Genomic DNA, 22545 nt, shown 5'->3' on the forward strand with positions numbered 1-22545 from the left:
ATCAAATGATGCAATGTAATTATCAAGCAATGCAAATTATTTACAGTGTGATCCTTAATTTTGTACAACACAGACAATGATTAAAAATATCAAAAAGAGAAAAATTAAACAAACTTAACAAAAATTCAAATTATTTTAAAGTTTGGATAACCATAAAATAGTCTATTAGGTGTTAACTCTATTGAAAACAAGAAGAATTGTATTTTTTGTTGGGCCAATCGTGGAAAGCTTTCGACAACCAAAAAAATTTTGGGGAGGAATCAAATAAGAGAACATAAGATGAGAAGACACCACATCCAACTCAAAACCTTAAGGTGTTAAGTTAATGGGTCTCTCATCTTATAAACTCCTCACTATTCCTTGCTTTCTTTGATGTGGGACTAACTTCAACACTCTTCACACTTGCAACACTAACAATCTCCTCCTCAAGTGTGAGCCTCCACATCAAGCATAAACTCCTCTCTAGCTCCTCCACCACCATGAGTATTCGTCCAACACACTGCGGAATACGCTGCCCGGACCACCTTTGCCGAGAAGACTTTCGATGCTTCACCTTGAATACCCCTTAAAACCACCAGACTGATAATCATCGGCTCTGATACCACTTGTTGGGCCAACCGTGGAGAGCTCTCGACAACTGGAGAGATTTCGGGAAGGAATCAAGTGAGAGAACATAAGATGAGAAGACACCACATCCAACTCAAAACATTAAGGTGTCAAGTTAATGGGTCTCTCATCTTATAAACTCCTCACTCTTCCTTGCTTTCTTTGATGTGGGACTAACTTCAACACTCCTCACACTTGCTACATTGCTTTGCTGGAAAACAAAGCAGGGTTTCTTTTAAGAGCAATCCACCTTCAAGGAAGTCGGAGATACTTGACTTGGTGCATTCTGATGTATGTGGGCCGATGAAGACAAGAACACTTGGAGGGTCTATCTATTTTGTAACCTTTATTGATGACCATTCTAGGAAATTATGGGTTTACACTTTGAATACCAAAAATCAAGTTTTGAATGTGTTCAAGCAATTTCAAGCTTTTGCTGAAAGAGAAACTGGGAAGAAGTTGAAATGCATTCATACTGACAATGGTGGTGAGTATTTAGGTCCATTTGATACTTATTGTAAAGAGCATTGTATAAGACATTAGAAGACTCCTCAGTTGAATGGCTTGGTTGAAAGGATGAATAGAACATTGGTTGAAAGAGTTAGGTGCTTATTGTCACAGTCTGGATTGGCAAAATCCTTTTGGGGTGAAGCTTTGAGCACTGTTGTTCATGTCTTGAACCGGACACCATGTGTTTCCTTGCAATTTGAAGTGCCAGAGAAGGTATGGTCAGGTAATGATGTTTCTTATGATCATTTAGGAGTCTTAGGATGTAAAGCTTTTGTTCATATTTCCAAAGATGAGAGATCTAAACTTGATGTAAAGACTAGGCAGTGTATTTTTATTGGCTATGGCATGGATAAGTTTGGTTACAGATTTTATGATCCTGTTAGCAAGAAGGTGATTTGAAATAGAGATGTTGTCTTTGTTAAAGACCAAACATTGAAGGATGTTGATCATGCGGAGAAGCCAATGGTTCAGCCTAGTGATGATTTTTCTGACTTGGATATTACTCCCTCTATGCCTATGGTAGAAGATGGTAGAGTTGAAGCTCAAAATAATGAGCATGATACAAGTGCAGGTGAAGATGGAACAGTTGATCCGATACTTGATGAAGTTGGTGATGATGATCAAGATGAAGAACCAGCTTTGGAAATTCCTGCAAATGCACTCAAAATGTCTACAAGAAAGAGGAAGCCTTCATCAAGGTATTATCCACATGAGTTTGTTTTGTTGACTGATGGGGGAGAACCTGAATGCTTTGGAGAGGCTATTAAAGATGAAAGCAAAGCTCAATGGCTTGAAGCTATGCAAGAAGAAATGAAGTCCTTCCTTGAGAATGATACCTATGAGTTGGTGAAGCTACCGAAGGGTATGCGAGTTTTGTAGAACAAATGGGTATTCAGAATCAAGAATGAAGAACATAATTCTAAGCCTCGGTATAAGGCTAGATTGGTTGTTAGAGGTTTTAGCCAGAGAAAAGGTGTTGATTATGAGGAGACATTTTCTCCTGTTGTGAGGATGTCATCCATTCGTGCTGTGCTTGGATCAGCAGCGTCTCTTGATTTGGAGATTGAGCAAATGGATGTGAAGACAACTTTTTTTCATGGTAATTTAGATAACGAGATCTACATGGAGCAACCGGAGGGTTTTGTTGTTAAAGGAAAGGAAGATTTTGTGTGCAAGTTTAAGAAGAGTCTTTATGGGTTGAAGCAAGCTCCAAGACAATGGTACAAGAAGTTTGAATTTGTTAAGGGGGAACATGGTTACCGTAAGACAATTTCAGATCATTGTGTATTTGTGCAAAAATTTTATGATGATGATTTTATCATTCTTTTGCTTTATGTGGATGATATTTTGATTGTGGGTAAGAATGCTTTGAGGATTAATGAGTTGAAGAAACAGTCGAGCAAGTTCTTTGCTACAAGGACTTGGGTCCTGCCAAACAGATTTTGGTCATGACTATTACTCGTTATAGAGATTCCAAGAAGCTTTATTTGCCACAGGAGAAGTACATAAAGAAGGTGCTTCAAAGGTTTGGCATGAATGATGCCAAATGTGTTGATAGTTCTTTTGCTCCTCATTTTAAGTTGAGCACCAATCAGTGTCCTACCATTGATGAGGAGAAACAAGCAATGAATGAAATTCCTTATGCCTCAGCTGTTGGAAACTTGATGTATGCTATGGTGTGTACTAGACCAGACATTGCTCATGTGGTTGGTACTATGAGTTGTTTTCTCTCTAATCTTGGTAAAGAACATTGGAATGCTGTTAAATGGATTATGAGATATCTCAAAGGTACAACTAACTTGAGTTTGAGTTTTGGTGGTGAGAAACCTTTGCTAGTTGACTTTACTGATGCAGACATGGCAGGAGATATTGATTCTCGAAAGTCTACTTCAGATTTTTTGGTCAAGTTTGCAGGGGGAGCTATTTCATGGTAGTCAAGGCTATAGAAGTGTGTTGCACTTTCTACCACAGAAGCAGAGTTTATTGCAGCAACTGAAGCATGTAAAGAGTTGTTGTGGATGAAGAAGTTTTTTTGCAGCACTTGGTTTCAAGCAAGACCGTTATGTGATAGCCAAAGTGCTATTCATCTTGCCAAGAATTCTACGTTTCATGCAAGATCTAAACATATTGATGTTACGTATCACTGGATACGAGATGTGTTAGATTCCAAGTTGTTAGAACTTGAAAAAGTTCACACTGATGACAATGGTGCTGATATGATGACAAAAGCATTGTCAAGAGAAAAGTTTGAAACATGTTGTTTGATCGCCGGAATGGCGAGGGCCTCCACCTAGTCGAGAAGGGGGAGATTTGTTGGGTTTTTCTCTCCTTTATGAGGCCCAAGCCCAACATTTTGAGGGTGTCTCTTTGCACCCATTGTGTCACAACCTTAATTAGATTTTAGGGGTGATTGAGAGGTAGAGAGAATAGCCACCAAAGAGAGAAAGAAAGGAGAAAACAGAATTTCTATTTTTGCCCAAAATAGTAATTTCAAATGGCAGTTTCTTAGTTGTTCACCGTTGGATCAGTTTAAAATTTAAACTGTGTGTTCCTCTCATCTTGTTCTTCATTCTGGTCAGTGGAGATGTTGATTGGAGGTTTGCAGTAGGAGAAATTGGCTTCGCAAGAGAGAAATTAGGTTTCCCATTTTTACACAGAGAAACAATTTTTTAACGGCAGTTTCTCATTATTTCACCGTTGGATCGACGTGAAATTTGGACTGTAGATTTTTCACATCTTGTTCTTTATTCTGAACGGTGGAGGATTTAATTGGAGGTCCGCAGAGGGAGAAATTGGCTTCGATAGAAGCTTTGTTTTTTGGGTATATTTCATCTTCTTACTTCTCATATATGAGCTTTGGTGCTTTGATGTTTTGGCCGGTTATATGCACGTTTTTGTGCTTTGTTTGAGACTCTCTTGTATCTCATTTGATTATAGTGGAGTTATTTCATTGGTCTGGATGACCCGTGGTTTTTACCTCTCACATTGAGGGGGTTTTCCACGTTAAAATCTCGGTGTGTTCTTATTATTGTTTTACTTGCTATATTTGTTTGTTATAGTTGTTGCCATATTGTGTTGTGAGTGCTTTTATATTGTTCTTGTGTTGAAGAAGAGGTTCAAGGATTGTTACTTCTTGGCTCCTTACTAGACTCGTGGAAAATTCTCAGAATGTCATTGTCCATTTTTTTTTTACATAATAGCACTGCAAAATATTGAACCTCTTCTTCTTGTTGTTCCTTGTTCCAACACTAACAGCAGAACTGACAGTTGTACTCTTGCCTTCATCATTGTCTACATCTCTTCCAAACCCATGAAAATGGCGTCGAACTAAGCTTTTTGTTGCTGTTGCTGCTCATGACGACTTAGGGCTCAACCAATTAGACTCAATGGAAGAGATGAACACCAAAAACGTATGAAATATCGCGTTTCATTGAAATGGCGACGTTTTTTTTTTTTTTTGCGAAAGTGATGAATCGGGATAACTAAGTCCCTGATTATTTCATATTGTTTACGTATGCAACAAACATCTACGTCAGTAATAAGATGTACTAGCACACAGGGTTAATGTGACACATTAGTATTTTTCGTTCGAAATTGATAAATTATTTTTATCTTAAAAGCCACATTCTCATTCGAAAAAATAGACAAAAATTGAATTAGTAGTCTATTCTAATAAAAAATATAATATTTTTTATTTCATAATAAACGTTTAATAAGGATGGAGTTTTTTCCAAAGGAATAACATGTTTAGTTTTGTTAATAAAGAAAGATGCTAATTAACCATAAAGACTGCGTTGGGATAAAACCATGGGAATTGATCAAAGGTAAACTAAATTATGGCCCGTTGTTTGCATGTCAAAAATAAAGTATTGTTATTACTTATTAGCTCTCTCACCTCTTCAGATTGCTCAAAGCCTAATTTTAACTTGGAATGTGAGATTTAAATGTATAGTAATAAAATAATAGTAAAAATAGTAGCTAAATAGTTTAAAATTTAAAATAACGCACAACCACGTTCTACCAATAAACGGAAACTCTTTTTTCCGTTGATCTTACTCTTCTCTTCTTTTTTATTATCTTTCATATTCTTCTTTTTCTCCATCTTCTTTATTTTCTATCCTCCTCCTTTTTTTTTCTTTCTTTACTCCGCCTTATCGAATCTTTTAACACGCGAAAATTCACATGCACACATAATTATTGATTTATTTCTTTAAAATATTGTATGTATAATCCAGTGCTTAGATATTGAGTATTGCCACTGTAATATTTAGATGGGTAATATATTATTTAGAGCACGTGTAATATTTTTTCTGGAATATATATATGAAACAAAAGTAGTAGTTTAGAATATTGTAAATTAAATTTTAGTGTTTGTGTGATCGAGCGATAAAGCCTTAATCTTCTAGAACATGTGTAAGTAACATACTATATGAAAAAAAAGGAATGGAAAGAGAGAAGAAAATAGAAAATAATATGAAAAACAAAAGAAGAGGATCAAACATTTTTTTAAGTAATTGCCATAATATGTGTACGTTTGTAGCACATTAAATTTTGAGAGATATTCTTTATATCTAAACAATTTTAACATCTAGTCACCAAAAAAAAAAACAATTTTAACATCTAAGTTTTATCCAAGTGATTTTAAATCACGTACTTTTCTTGTTTTCTTCGTCCCTCACGTTTCTTCTCTTCCCACCCACGTTTTTTCTTTTTCTTCTCATGCTTGTTTACGCACGAAACGTCTTCTTCTTCTTCGCCTTCCTCCTCTTTCTCCTTCTTCTTTTTCACGTGTTTTCTCTTTATCGTCATTCTTTTGTTGTTGTTGCTACTGTATTTTTTTTTCCTCCTTCTCTATCTAGTGAAGAAGCAGTAGAAGGTGATGAAGAAGGGTTTTGAATTGTGCAGAACCAAAATAAACCGAAATGACCAACACCACTAAATCGAATACCAATCACGTGCTGAATAAAACGTGATAAACATTCAATCAGCAAGAAAAATATTTCTGCATGCACAAGGGCTCAGCTCAACTGAACACACATAACAATCAGGTGAACCGAAATGACCAACACCACTGAACCGAACACCAATCATGTGCTGAATAAAACGTGATAAACATTCAATCAACAGGAAAAATATTTCTACATACACAATGACTCAACTGAACACACTAACAATCAAGTGAATCAAAATGAGCAACTCTACTGAACCAAGCAATATTCATGTGCCGAAAAAAACGTCATAAACATTAAATCATCAAGAATAGCATTTTTTCATGCAAAAGAAGTCAACTGAACACATAACAATCAGGTGAACCGAAATGACCAACACCACTGAACCGAACATCAATCATGTGCTGAATAAAGCGTGATAAACATTCAATCAATCTGAACACATTAACAATAAAGTGAATCAAATTTTATAACTCCACTTAACCAAGCAAAATGTTGGTGTTGTTGGTGATGACTACAACGAAAGAAGAAGAAGAAGAAGAAGAAGAAGAAGAAGCAAAAGAAGAATATGCGTGCGCGAAGAAAAAGCAGAAGAAGCAGAAGAATAATCCATGTGTGCGAATTTAAAAGAAGAAAGAGGAGGAAGAAGAGAAAAAGGAGAAAACGAAAAACGAGAAGACAAAAATGAAGAGTTACACTATAAAACACGCGTGTAGTCACAAATTTCAAATTTTAAAACGCAGAAAACTACTATAATTATTTTAACAGGGGTTTAAAATTGTCACAAACAATAAAAAAAACTCACAAAACGAGTGAAACTTTTGTTGTGGAATTTTTTTTTCAGTTTGCTTTTGTAAGTAATTGGAAGGATAATTCATAATTTTGTCTTGCGAAAATAATATTTGAAATATATTAAAACAAAATAATATTTTGTTTCGATTGTTTGTATGTGTTGATCATACTTGATTGTATCATTTTGTTATTTTAATCTCCTCCTCACACAGTGTCACCTGTTTAGCCCGCAAATTAACTTGTTTAATCCATCTATTTTTATGAGTTAATCAGACTCAATTTTTTTAATCTAAAATTTAAATCGATTTAATTTTAAAAATAAAATATATTTATTTAAATAAATAAATAAACTAACTTAATAAATTTAACTCATTTTAACAATTCTACTCGTATGGAATAAAAACAAAAAATACTTTAATTTATTTATAAATTAAAGCATAGTGGGTTCAATTCTTCTTTGTCACTAGTAATTGGCTGTCAACTTTAATCATCTGAATTACATGATCATTTACCAATATCTTGGTATTGAAAATCACTTTTTATATGATCTTTTTGAATCCTGATCAAGATTCTGTAATCGAGGTAATAACAGTAGTAACACATACACCTATACATACATTAGAGTTCAGGTTTTATCTCATCTTAATTTAACCTTTATTATAATAACTTGGTAAAAAGTAAATCATATTTATTTATTTATTTGGTCTTTTTTACACGAGACAACCAAGGTGTGGAAGAATATATGTTACATTCAATGCATATAGCCATATATGAAGAAGATACGAGGTTATTAGTTTTTTTTTTTTTCCCTTAAAGTAACAGACATTAAACTAGATAAAAGTATTGATGTCACTTTTGTGAGCTCCAATTGTAACGCGAGACATAAATTAATCCTTATTAGCTCAAATTTTGAAGCATGCCATGACGAATTTTAGTGTCCCAAAGTTAATTATATAGGTTATATATTAGTACTACTGTTCCAAAACGAATTAATATTGTTTATTTCATTCATTGAAATCAAGTGTGTTTGAACTTTGAAATCGTAAAACCAATTGGAAGAAACGTTAGGGGGTTATATATATATATATATATATATATATATCAAATATCAGGGTTTATTGAATTAACATAAGGCTATGTTTTGCAAAGTCTACATGCTATATATAAAATTAATTTAGGTCCATCAGATTTAGCTTATCAATGTTAGTTTTATGTGGAACACTTTGGTACCAGTTAAGTCGTATTTTTAGATATAATTGTTTACATTTTATCAATTATATTATATCATAAGATAAAATATTAATTAAATTAGTCTCTTAAATGGGCTAGTCCGTTTAAGTCCGCTTTATTTGCGGGCTAGAATTTTCTATTCTGAACCGTTTATGGTCAGTCCAATGGGTTAAACATGCCATTCCGTTTATCATTTAATTTTATTTTTTAAAAAATATTTTGACAAAAAATACTATTTTTAGATTAAAAAAAATCTTTAAAAATATTTTTTTTAGTTGATGGGTTAGATTTTAGGGTCGGGATGGGAGAAATATCGACTAAAAGTACTTTTTTTTTAAATGTAAAAGAAAAATAAACGGGCCATCCATTTAGCCTGCGAACTAGCCTGTTTAATCCGTTATTTTTTGCAGGTTAATCGGGTTTTGCACGTTTAACCCGAAATTTAAACGGACTTAATTTTAGAGGCAAAATCTACCTATTTAAAGTTTTAGAGATACAAAATTAACCCATATATATGCATCAATATATTGAGACAATCAAAATATAAAAAAATTAATAGCCGCAACCGTAATAAAATCATATCATGTGAATAAATAGTAGTATTTTGGTAATAAGTTTTAAAAATATTAGCATACGGGTTAAAATACCAAGAAAAATAGAATGAGTGGAGAATGGAGAGAAATCTTAATTTTGAAAAAAAAAATTTATGTATAATGATATGGTGTATCATATGAATGGGGATGGGGACAAAATTTTTCTGAGGCAGATGTGGAGATTCAAACGGAGATCTCCGAACTTTATAAATTTTTTAATAATTTATTTTTTGTATATATTTTTTAGTTATTTTACACACACACATACACATACACACACACATATATATATAGAAACCCAAAACTCCTAATTCTCGTTTGCATAATTCTTCTTCAATTCAGAAATTTCTAACGTTGTCCATACTCCATCCAACCTCTTTGCAGCCACTCTCTCACCACTCTCCCTTCTCACCACATCGTCACACCTCACCGTACCATGATCCTCACCGCATCGTGCTCTCTATTTGCGGCGTTACTTTTCGTAACTTTGTTGTCGTGTCCATTCTCTTATCTGTTGTCGCGTCTCCCACCTTATCCACTTCTCTATCCTCTGGTTTGCCGTTGCGTCCCCCCATTGCGTCATTTCGAAAGAAGTCACCATCTTTGTTGTTTAGACTTTTTGTATAAAATCTTGTTATTTTTGTATAGAATGAATACTTATACCTCTATTCATATGGAAATTAATAATTAGTTAGAACTATCAGATAGATGGAGAATGGGGTCTCCGCGAAAAATGGGGCCCTGTGGAAACGGGGACGGGAAGTAAATATGGGGACGGGGATGGGGAGCAGAGAGGCATCCCCCGCCCCCGCCCTGCCCCATTGACATCCCTACATATGATGTATTTTGGTTGTTATCAAATTAATCATATATAATAATAGATTTTAGGGTTAAGTATGATTTTGGTCCCCAACGTAGGGGCTGAAAATTTATTTCGTCCCTCGCCTTTTTTTCGCTCCAAAATGGTCCCCAAAATTTCAGTTTGTTTTAAAATCGTCCTTTTTACCAATTATATTTTTTTATTACCAAATTACCCTTTATTAAAAAAATTATAAAATAAAATAAATATAAATAAATAAATAAATAAAGAAAAAAAAAGAAAGAAAGGGGATACAGAAGCGGGGTGGGAGGGGGCCGAGAAAGGTGTGGGGGAGGGGGGAGGGTAGAAGGTGGAGGGTGGAGAGAAGAGGGACGCAATGCCGCCGCACCGCCGCCCGGTGACCCCACCGCTGCACCGCCGACCCTTCTTCTTCTTCTTCTTCTTCTTCCCGCCGCCCGCCGACCCCACCGCCGACCTCACCGCTACTTATTCTTCTTCTTCTTCTTCTTCTTCTTCTTCTTCTTCTTCTTCTTCCCCACCGCCGCACCGCCGCCCGCTGTCCGCCTCTTCTTCTTCTTCTTCTTCTTCTTCTTCCCGCCGACACTACCGCCGAGCCGTTGTCCGCCGCCCGCCGCTTCTTCTTCTTCTTGCTGATTCTGGGTTCTTGATGATGATGATAATTTTCTGATTCTGAGTAATATTGTTGTTTGATTTTTCTGGATTTTCTGAATTCTGGGTTTTGATGAGGATGACGATGATGATGTTGATTTTCTGATGTTGATTTTTCTGGATTTTCTAATGTTTTGGTGTGATGGATGCTGGTGATGGAGTGGCAGTGGATGGGGGGGTGGTGGTGGTGGTTGTTCTGATTCTGAGTTCTGATGATGATGGTGGTGGTGGTGGTGGTGGTTGTTGTTGTTCTGATTCTGAGTTCTGATAATGGTGGTGGTGGTGGTGGTGGTGGTGGTGGGTGGTGGGTGGTGGTGGTTGTGGTGGTGCTGGTGCTTTGCATAATTTTGGGGAAGAAGGGATAGGGGCATTTTGATCCGAAGGACGGTTTTAAAATAAACTGAAACTTTTGGGACCATTTTAGAGCAAAAAAAAGGCGAGGGACGAAAAAAATTTTCAGCCCCTACATTAGGGACCAAAATCATACTTAACCCTAGATTTTAATTTAGTTGCCATGAGAAAATATTATATATATAATATATTTTGGTTGTCAAATTTATTATATTTCTATTATATATTACTATTTTCATAACTAAAATATGTTATATGTCATTTTTTTATTATAATTAAAATTAAATTTTTTTCTCTAAAATTAAAGAATTTTATTCTCCTTCCTACTAATTTTATAACTAAAATGTACCACATGTCACTTTCTTATTGTAATTAAAATTAAATATTTTCCTCTAAAATTAAAATTTTTTTTCCTCTTTTCTACTAATTTTACAACTAAAATGTACCATATGTCATTCTCTCATTACAATTAAAATCAAATATTTTTCTCTAAAATTAAAGAATTTTTCCATTCTTCCTCTCCCTTTATCTATCCCAGTATCCCTCTCATTTCTTCAATTACTCTATCTCTTTTATATATCATTATCAATGACTAATTACAAATTTGACAATCAAAATATACAACATGATATTCTTTAATTGTATTAAAATTAAAATTGAAATATTGAATTTAAAATATAGCTATATTATATTATATTATATATTACTATCTAATTTAATAACAAAATGTGTTATATGACACTTTTATTAAACTTGAAAGAAAATATTTCTCTCCAAAATCAATAAACTCCATTCCTAAATTCTCCCATCTACCTCTCTCCCTTTTTTCTATTTCTTTATACCCTTCTCACTCTATATATAATTTATTATATATTTATATTTTATTATCTAATTTAATAACTAAACGTGTCATATGATATTTTCTTATTAAAATTGAGAAAAAATATTTTTCTTCAAAATTAATAAATTTTCTTCTTAAATTTTCTCATCTATCTGTCTCTCTTTTACTATTTCTCTCTATCCTTCTCATTCTATATATAATTTATATTTTATATTTTATATTGGTAATTTGAAAAATCAACATATATGTCATCCGATTTTTTTTATTAAAATTAAAATATATTTTTTTAAATTAACAAACTCACTCTCTCAGTCTTCATCTTTATCTTTCTCTCTCTTTTCTCTCATTTTCTATTTTTTCTATCTTTTTGTTTTACAAAAATAAAATTAACAAAATAATATAATTAAAATAAAAAATTATTATTATATACATATTTTTTAGTTTTCTTATTTAGTTTTAAATTTTTACTACTTATTTTTTTAATCTATATTTTTATTTCTCTTCTTTCAAATATTTATTAAATATAATTTGGAGAGAATACTAATGTTATGATTAAAAGTTAAAATCAATATTCAATTATTTTAAAAAAATTAATTTTGAGTTAATTTTATAACTATCAATATAATTATTTTTTGCTAATATCTAATTATATTTTTATATACATAGAGAAAAAAATATTATTTTTAAATAGAAAGCATAAAAATTAATTATTTATATTTGTACAACAAACTTAACACCTAATCAAAAGTAAGTTAAATCATTTTAAATTTTAGATAACGAATATTAAAATTAATTATTAGTAATAAATTAAACTCTTTCAAATGAAAATAATAACTAAAAATTTTATTATTTAATTTTTTATCTACGGAGACTCTGGTCTTTTTAGCTGACGGAAACTTTTATTCTCTATGATCTTTTTGTAAAAGTAATTTGATTTTAGAAATATTTTGTCCCATAATCCATAATGTCAGGATGAAATCGACATAATTTTAAAAAATTTATATATTCCTGTAATATAATTATGGATAAAAATACTAGTCAATAATTAATAATTAGTAATAATATATAAGAGAAATTGAGTAATATAGGAAAAAAAGAGATAAAAAAAAGAGGAGAGATCTCATTAATTTAAAAAAAAAATTTCAATTCAATTACACAGAAAAAATGTTATGTGACATAACAATTTAGTTATAAAATTAGTGATATAATAATATATAATAAATTTATATTAGAATTGATAGATAAAATAAAATCAATCTTACCTTAAAGAGATAATATCAGTATCACCTTAATAAAAATTAATAAAACTTTATTATTTGTATAATTATTTTGATAAATAATATAAAATTTTAATTAAACTATGATTAAAATTAGAATGTCAAATCTAATTTTTAATTTTAAATTATTATTTATGATATAAGATTCATAAATATTAATGTGTCATGTTATAAAATCTAAATAAAATTATAAACTTAAAACTAATCTTAGAAATATTCTAAATTAAAAATAACGCAATTTAATTCATTAAACCAATGAGCCATAAGCCTTAATCTTCTAGAAGGCAACGAGCGAAATTAAAAGAAGACAACTCTCAATTTCTCATATATAATGTAAGAAATCCTAGGTGATCAATATTTTTTCTTCCCCATATTTTCGTTTTATTTTAAAACCAACGTAACACTATTCTTTTTTATATACTAAAAGTGTTAGTCTTTTAACATTTTTATATATTTTTTTGTTATTTACGATATTTTTTTACTCGATAAATTAAAAAAGTAATTTATTATTGATCAAAATTTTATTTTAAAATTTATTATTAGTCAATAAATTACTATATATATATAAAATAAAATTTAAATTTTTAATATTTATTTAAACAAATAATTAATAAATTAACTATTACACTAACTCAAATAAGTTAACATGATATATGATAAAATCTCTTCATTTTATCTTTGGCTGAACTGTAGCTACTTATCATCAAATGCTATTCAATTAGTAAATTCAACAACCTCTCTTATTTTGACACGAATGTCTAATAACTACTTACCTATGATTAATTTTTTCCATATTGAGAAGAATAAAAAATAAAACCTAAATAAGAAAGAATTTCCATTATATTCTGGGTATTAGAGGATATAACAATGTTATTAGAGGAGGATAAATAATAAATCCGCCACATCATTAGTGGAATGATAGATGACCCTAGAGTTTAAATAAATTGATTAGGGAACAGATCAGTCATCACCCTAGAGATTAAATATTGAAAGGCAGATCCACTAAAAATTGCATCTTCTTTATTTATTATTTTCTTAATTAACAATTCCTCTATGTTATTGTCATTACTGAAGTTCACCATATTTGGTCAAAGTATAATATTCCTAATTAAATGTAGCATTACATTGGTATATTGCTGCAAATTTTAATTAAACTCTTCACATACACATGTAGAAAGTGGCCAACTTTTTGCATGGGAAGAATGACAAGTACATTTTGGAAAGAAGGCAAAACTAAAATCATTTCATATCATGTTCTATTTTTATTCGAGTAAATGGTTAGATTAATTTTTAAAAAATTATATAATTTTTAATTTAATTTAAAAAATATTTTTTAATCAAATTTATTTCTTAAAATTTTTAAGTTAATCAAATTCTTTTACGAGTGACATTAATAAAAACTGATTTGGCACGTTAAATTACAGGTCAGCATTAAAACAACGTCGTTCTGGTTCCTATTTCAATTAGTGAGATTGAGAACTCTTTCTCTCTTACTTTCATTCAAGTTCTTATTTTTTTCAAAAGACTCTCTCTCACTTCTTTTAATTTTGGACGTCATTGAGGAGAATACAAAGAAGCTTTTATTATTGTCGCCGATTGAAATATCCGACGCAGCGTGTTCGCAAGTTTACCATTGAGGAGTGGGCTTCGGTGCAGTGATTGAAGACGTGACCGACACCCATTTTTGTTGTTGTTTGAGGTTATTTTTTTCTGGTTACTAAACTTGTTCTTAGGATTGTGTCATTGATAAAATCTGTTTCTTGTTAGTTGTATGTTAGCGTCTTTTATTGGAACTGAAAATTGTTTGTGGGATTAAAATTTTACTCCTTATTGATTCATGAAAGTTAATCAAGGGCTGAATATTAAAGGAGTATCGGTTTTTCTGTTCATTGGTTATATTTAGTGTTTGTTTTGTTGTTTGGTTTTGATTTTTGTATTTTTTTATAGAATTAATTTTGTAGAAGAACTTTTTTTTATTTTTTCTGTTACTGAACTTCTGTTTAGAATTGTGCCATTATTAAATTCTATTTTTTGTTAGCGTCTTTTTGCTAGAATTAAAAATTATTTTGGGATTAGGATTTCGTTCTAGTTGATTAAACATTTTCAGTACTTTAAAGTTGATCATTTTCATTCCAGCAACCTCTATTTTCATCATCCATCATAAGGGTTTTCTTAAAATTGTGCTGTATGAATTGTTGTAGCTACACTCCATAAGAAGGGGATATATATGTAATATTTTAGGATTAGAGTATAGCTTGTCACTTAAAAAACTTATTTGAACAAATTTTATAAAGATATTGTGTTGTTTGCCAAATGTCAATTAGAATGTAGAGAGAATATACTGATATATAACTTAACGTGTTACATCAATTTTCGTTAATACCATTAATGTAAAAAGTGATGACATGACTAACGCGACTAAAATTAAATCTTTAAAATATGAATTCGATTGATAAAATATTTCAAGAATTAAATTGAAAATTAATTGATATTTCAAGAATTAATTTAATTATTGTTTAATAAAAAATATTATTCGTACATTAAAATTAGTTACTAAAATTAGTTATTAATATATTTAAATATAAATATATATGTAATTTAATTTATTTTTAATATATATTTATATTTTAATAATTAATTTTATATTAATAATTAATTTTAGTAGCTCATTTTGATATAAATATTTAATATTATACCTCATTTCAATAAAGAGAAACATCTCTGGCTATGATGTAGGCGAATTTATTTGTATGTATACATAATAAGCAGAATGCTATGGTTTTGAGATTTAGAAAATAAGAGGTCTCAATAATAATTAATTAACTAGCTTTAAGCTTGTGGATGCCACGACAGATGGATCTTTATCTTGACAAAAGCAGTGAAACTTATTGCACGATATGCATTAACAAACATTTGATTCTCTTACATATTTTATTCATTTCTAAATCATACCATTCATTTTATTACCGATGATCTTTAATTAGATAAAGGAAACTGTTTTCTAATAATAATAATAATAATAATAATAATAATAATAATAATAATAATAATAATAATAATAATAATAAAAGTGGAACATTTTTTCCCTTTTTCATTTTACAATTAGTATAAAATTCTAGTGCTGAGTGGATATTAACCTTTTCTCATTATGAAAAAAAAAATAGTGAATAATTAAAAAAAAAATCACATAATCAAATTCAGAAATGCCAATACCACTCTCCAAATTCTAGCTATTAATAAATAAGTCTAACACTAATTACAAATTGCAAAGGAAATAACCCAATATATACAGTCAAGTCTATAACAACCAACGTCAAATTAGAACTGAATACCATTCATGGCTAAGCTATTATCTTTTATATAACAGCTAATAAAACTAAACATCCACTATCATGATACCACTCCTTTAAAAAAATTTAAATTGATAAAAAAAATTAATAATTATATATTTAACATTAAGATTTTTTTTAAATTTATGTAAAAATTTTTTATAGACTTTTTTTATTTTATTAATTTTATACTAAAATTCTTTCTTTTGAGATCATCAAAAATTAAATTTTAGATTTTTAGACTGTGTTTAGAAGAGAGATTAAGACTAAAAGATAGAAAATAATTTACAATTCTGTATTATATTAAATGTAAAGTATACAAGACTAAGTTATGCCTTAATTTTTAATTTGGTTCAAAATAAATATGAACATGAAATAAGAATATTTACTAAAGTATTCTTATATTAGTTATTAAAAAAAATATTATTGTTAGAATTTTTCAGTTTTTATTTTCAAAAATTTTAATTCCTGTGTTTTTATTTTTTAAAGGTATTGAAAAAAATAAAACAATTTTAGTTCATACAATATTAAATCCCAGTTCTTAATTCTAATTTAAGTTTCTAAAAACAAATACTATTTTAAGTAATTAAAACTCATTATTTCATTTTTTTGTGAAAATTAGTTTAAACTAATAGAAAAGACACATAAATAAAAAGGATTTTGATTAACAAATCACATTCTTATTGGGTTCTACACTAAACTACTATTTACACCCAGCTATCAAAATAAGAAAAAAAAAAGTGATATGAAGATTAACAATATTTAAAAAGCAGAATAAAAAAGTTGAAGAAATTCTTTTAAAATTATCTTTAAAGGAAAACTTCAAATAATAATATAAAAAATATTATATACAAATCAAGAATCAACTATTAAATTAATTATATATTTATATAAAAATATATATTATTTAACTCATTTTAATATATATTTTATATTTTAATATAGAGAAAAGGATAAATTGATCTCTTATTTTTTGGTCTACGGACATTTAAGTTCTTGAGAATTTAAAAATACATTTAAGTCTCTTACGTCTTCAAAATCTGAACATATTGATCCCTGAGTCTAATTTGTTCAGTTTTAAAAATTCTTTCACGTGTGCATTCGTATCAACCAGGTTAGTACAACGAAAATTATGTTTGATTTTTTTGTTGAGTCCGACAAACCCAAGTGAACATGAAAGATCAATATATCTAAATTTTAAAAAGGTCAAAACATAAATATATTTTCAAAATTTTGATGAGTTAAATATCTGCAGATCAAAAAATCAATGACTTATTTTTTTTTAATATATATATTATACAAATAACTAATTTTTTGTGTGTGTATAACAGCATGTTGATAATAATAGTAGGATCGAACTATATTTAAAAAGTATAGTTTTTTTCATGTTTTTATAGCATGAATAATTGTAATAAAAATCTATTTCGACATTACTAGCTAGAATAGAAATAATATAATTAAAATATTATTTGGATTTACCAATATAATAATGTTTGTTAAAAAAAATTTATGCTATTATATATTAATGTAATATTAAAATATATTTCGTATTAATTTTAATTTGTATCTATTTGATATTAAATTAATTTCGACATTATATTCAAACTATATATTATTAATTTTTAAATAGACATTTTTACGGTACATCTAATAATATCTAAAATGAATTCAAACAATGTTAAAGAAAATAAAAGGGTAAATTACAAAGATCTCCCCTCAACTATAGGTATTTGAATATTGTAGAAGATGTTCCCTTTTAGTTTTTTCTTTTTTTTAATTCACAATTTTTTTAGATCGTTTACAACAACTCGACCAAAAAAAAAAAGAAAACAACAAAATAACTTTAGAAAATAATTAGGCATCCTTTTATATATATATATATATATATATATATATTTTACATGATCATTAGTATTTAGTTTAATTAATCTGTTAATTTTTATAGTTTTATCAAATTTATAATTAACTTTTTATATTTTTTAATTAATTTTTTATATTATTTTTAATTTCATAATTAAATTATTTCTAACATAAAAAATATTAAAATTAATTAAATATTTTTTTACAAATTAAAATATTCATAATTAAAAATTTAATTAAAATTTTTATCACATATATTTTAAAAAAAATATTTTATTATTTTTAACATTTTAACATAAAAATTACTTAATTATAAAATTAAAAATAATATAAAAATTTAATTAAAAAAATATAAAAATCTAATTAAAAATTTAATAAAATTATAAAAACAAACAAATTAGTTACTCACTTAACATTTAATGCATAGTATTTTTATTTTATTTTATTTTATTTTTCCCTTTTGATTCTCATGTTTGGAGTGATGAAGCTACCTAGGAAGCTCTCATTAGTGTCTCCCTCTTTACTAAAAAGCCCTTGGTGTTTTTTTTTTAAATAAAAAAATGGAAATATGCATGTTGGTAGTGGCCATGATGGTGATGCAGGTGCTAATTAAAATATTGATTCTCTCACTATATTTTAAATTTTAATCTTCAAACACATGTCAAAGTGTACTAACTTCAATTCACCATATATATGGAAGGTGTCTCTCTCTATCTTGGATCTCCTCTCTTCTCAGATTATTAATGGCTTCTTATTCTCTCTTTTTTTCTCCATCTTTCTCACTAGGATAATACTTCCTCCTCCAACGTCTCTTTTATAAGTTTTAATTACACAAGAACATGTTTCTGTAACGCTTTTCTTCCATTTAATCCTTTCTTTGACTCGGTCTTTTTTTTTCTTTTTTTTTTTTAAAAAAAATTATCACTATATATGTGTGCCTTGTCTTGTTTGGTTCTGCAAATCTGAATGAATATGCATAAACCCTTGTAATGTTCATAGCTCCACCCTTTTTTTTTTTCACATTCTGAGTTCTGCAAATCTGAATGAATATGCATATGCCTAAACTTTTTGATAACCCAAAAAACAAAAAATATTTGTGCGTTAATCTCTGATGTGGTTCAACCCATCATCTGATGAAAGCTTCCTAATTTTTCTTGCTTGGGATTTTCCTAGGTAAGCATCTTTTTTTATTTATTTATTTTTTTGTAACATAAATTTAGAGATCACTATTCTAAAATCTTAAATATCCATTAAGAAAAATATATTCATATCTATTATATCTCATTTCTGAAACTAACAAAACATTCTTTGTTTCTTGAAAGTGACATCACTTCACTTCAGTTACATCAATTCGTTACTTCTCCTTCTTAAATTTTAATCTTGTATTTATATATAATTGACCTGTTTTTTCTTTTTGTTTTTTTCAGTTTCAGATAGTTGTCAAAAATTCAGAAAGAAAAAGAAATTGGTTATGTCGAACAGGAAAGCGTTTCCTGCGTGGAGCTTTATTGGCGACATTTGCTTGTGTCGCCATAATCCGTCATCAGAAAAGATGAGGATTCTTGAATTGTCACACTCTAGTGGTAACGGTTCTACTTCTTCCTCAGAAGATAAACTTCAGGATGCAGATTATTTTGACTATAAGATTCCATGTCTAAGCGATGAGCTTGAGACCTTGATTCTTGCAAGATTACCGATAACAGAACACTGGAAGTTCTGTTGTCTGAACAAGCAGTTCCTCTCATTCCTAAAAACCGGTGAAGTCTTCAGAATCCGGCGAGAGATAGGGTTGAAGGAACCGGTTGTTTTCATCGCGAGCGATGAAAGCAACTGGTGGTCCTTCAACTCCAGTTTTACCTCCTTCAAGAAGATTCCAGTGATTCCATCAGACTACAGTTTTGATTTTGGCGACAAGGAGTCCTTCGCCGCCGGGACTAATCTGTTCGTCTCCGGTAAGGAGATCGACGGCACGGTTGTTTGGGGATTTGAATTGGCAACGAACAAATGGTTCAAGGCGCCTAAAATGATTAATCCGAGGTGCCTTTTCGCCTCGGCGACGAAAGGAATCTTTGCTTATATTGCAGGTGGTTTGGAGACCACAACTTGCCAGGAAGTTCTCAGCTCTGCTGAGAAATACAACTCCGAGAGCCGGTCCTGGGAGCGGCTCCCGGAGATGAAACAAAAGAGAAAGTTTTGTTCCGGTTGTTACATGGACAACCGGTTTTATGTTCTTGGAGGGCGGGATGAGTATGATAACGATCTTGTTTCCGGGGAATTTTTCGATCAGGGGAAAAATACCTGGATCTTGATTCCCGGAATGCTTAAAGACATTCCTCTTCCGAGTTCCCGGTCGCCGCCATTGGTGGCGGTTGCGAACAACGAGCTTTACACGCTGGACGCTTCGTCGAATGAACTGAAGGTCTATGTGAAAGGAAGTAATTCGTGGAAAACATTGGGGCCGGTGCCGGTGAGAGCTGATACTCGAGGAGGATGGGGTGTGGCGTTTAAGTCTCTGGGGAATGAGCTCCTTGTTATTGGTGGTGCTACTGCTTCTTCTTCTTCTTCGGGTTGCGCTTTCACTATTTACACTTGCTGCCCTGATCCAAGAATTGAGAAATTGAAGTGGACGAGAATTGTATGTGGCAGCACAAATCTGAATCCTTTTATTCGCAATTGTGCTGTGATGTTAGCTTGAAAGGTTGAATTTGGTTAAAGATTCTGATGCTCTTTGATCATTGTTTCTAGGGAAACTAATGTAAGGAAGTATAATAATTGCTTTAAAAGCCAAGGAATCAGATAATAAGATTCAACCTTCTAATTCTAAACCTACCTGCCTTTTATTTTATTTTTCATAGTTTCATGTATTCACCAATTTGTTCACGTATGGCATGGCGTACTAATTCACAATTCATTTGGGTTTGATATGCCTCTGGAATTCTCATGTGTCATATATTTGATAAGGTAGCATGTTGTTAGGTACCTGAACCTGTTTCAGGGCTAAGAGAATTGTGTAAATATGGTTGTACTGCCTAGTAACCTCTAGTGTGACTGTGTGACCATTTTTTGAAGAGTGTTCATGCATTCACTAGGACATCAATTCGAACAATCAAGCTATCATATAAGGTGGATACTACAATGAAGATGGCATAATTGTCTTCATATGAGTATATTTCTTTTTGACCTTTGGATGATGGATTGTATGGTTAGATTTTGATATTTATAAATGTGTTGTTTTTGTTTAAAGTGTGGCTAAATAAATAAACCACACTTTTAACTAAAGCATCTTCATGAGAAGATATTTTTGCCATCTTCATTGTAGTATCCACCATCATATAATGCATAATGTTTTAAAAAGCAAATTGGAGGTAGAACTAACGAAATTTGAATAGGAGTCTAAAATGAATTTAAGTTGCTAAGGCTGTGTTTGTTTATAGAGGTAGGGACACAAAGATACAAAATTGTGTTTGATAGAAAATATATGGAAAGAGATAATGTGTTCAGAGATATTAAATTAATGTATCTATTTTGATAGGAAAGACACGGAAATACTAACAAGGGACATAACTTATTTTTCATTTTTTTTTTATTATTCTTATTAATTTTTTATAATTATATTTTTATTATTATATTTTTCATCTCAAATTTTTTGAATGAAAAAAATAAGAATAAATTAAATTTTCATAATTTATTCTAGTTTATTATCAAACAGAATACAAGAATACAAAATTTTGTGTCTCTGCCCGTCAGTATCTTATCTTATCCCATTCTCAGTATTTTGTTCTATCCTGTTTTCATAAACAAACGCAGCCTAAAGGATGATGGAATAAGAGTTAAATTAGGCAACAATTTATTAAAGAAATGATTGCCATTTCTTTTCTCACAATATTTTTTTTTCTCATAATATTTTTCATCCAAATAATTAAAAAAATTAATCTGTGGTGAATATAAACTCTATTAAAAATAAGTCGGATGAATAAATTGACTACTTAATCCATTTAAATTTATTGAATAATTTGTATTTATTGCAGCTAAATAAGGTAGAGACTTTTTATCAAATAATTTAAATAATATTGATAAAAAATCATTAAAAATGTGGTTAAAAGATTTTCTTATTTGAAAAACACAATTTATTATGATTTTTTTTCTTTCATATTTCTATTTTAAAAACGGTATCCAACACAATATTAATACTTGAATGCAATTTATTCTATGATAATAAGAATTTAATTGATATTTTAGTAGTAGAAATATTATACAGTTATTTAATTATATCTATTATTTCAGGTTATCATTATACTGTCAATATAAGAAATAATTATTTTTCGTCGTATTTGTTTACATGGACCGGACAATGAGACAGAGATAATATACAAAATTATGTTTAACAGATAAAACATAAATAAAAATATTGTATCTATAGATATTGAATTAGTATATTTTATGTTTATTTTAATAAAATAAAAAATACAATTTATTTTTTATTTTTTTATTAATTTTATTAATTTTTTATAATTATATTTTTTTTATTATATATATTTTTTAAATTTTTAAATAAATAAAAAATAATTTTTTATAATTTATTCTAATTTATTATCAAATAAAATATAAAAATATAAAATTTTATAATTTTATTTTTTTAATCTTATTTTTAGTATTTTATTTTCAGAAATAAAGCCGTCTTTAACGTAATATTACTTAATTGGTTACGGATAAAACTG

General features: G+C 29.5%; 1 protein-coding gene across 1 annotated transcript; it reads left to right on the forward strand.

Moving 5' to 3' along the window:
* Positions 1–18544: 18544 nt before the first annotated feature.
* Positions 18545–20652, forward strand: LOC112716781 (F-box/kelch-repeat protein At3g27150). The gene is made up of 2 exons (XM_025768777.3): positions 18545–19000; positions 19255–20652. The coding sequence occupies exon 2, from the start codon at positions 19299–19301 to the stop codon at positions 20520–20522; it is 1224 nt and encodes a 407-aa protein (XP_025624562.1). The 5' UTR covers positions 18545–19000; positions 19255–19298; the 3' UTR covers positions 20523–20652.
* Positions 20653–22545: the final 1893 nt, after the last annotated feature.

This window comes from Arachis hypogaea, chromosome 10, assembly GCF_003086295.3.
Source record: "Arachis hypogaea cultivar Tifrunner chromosome 10, arahy.Tifrunner.gnm2.J5K5, whole genome shotgun sequence".
Classification (NCBI taxonomy): Eukaryota; Viridiplantae; Streptophyta; class Magnoliopsida; order Fabales; family Fabaceae; genus Arachis; species Arachis hypogaea.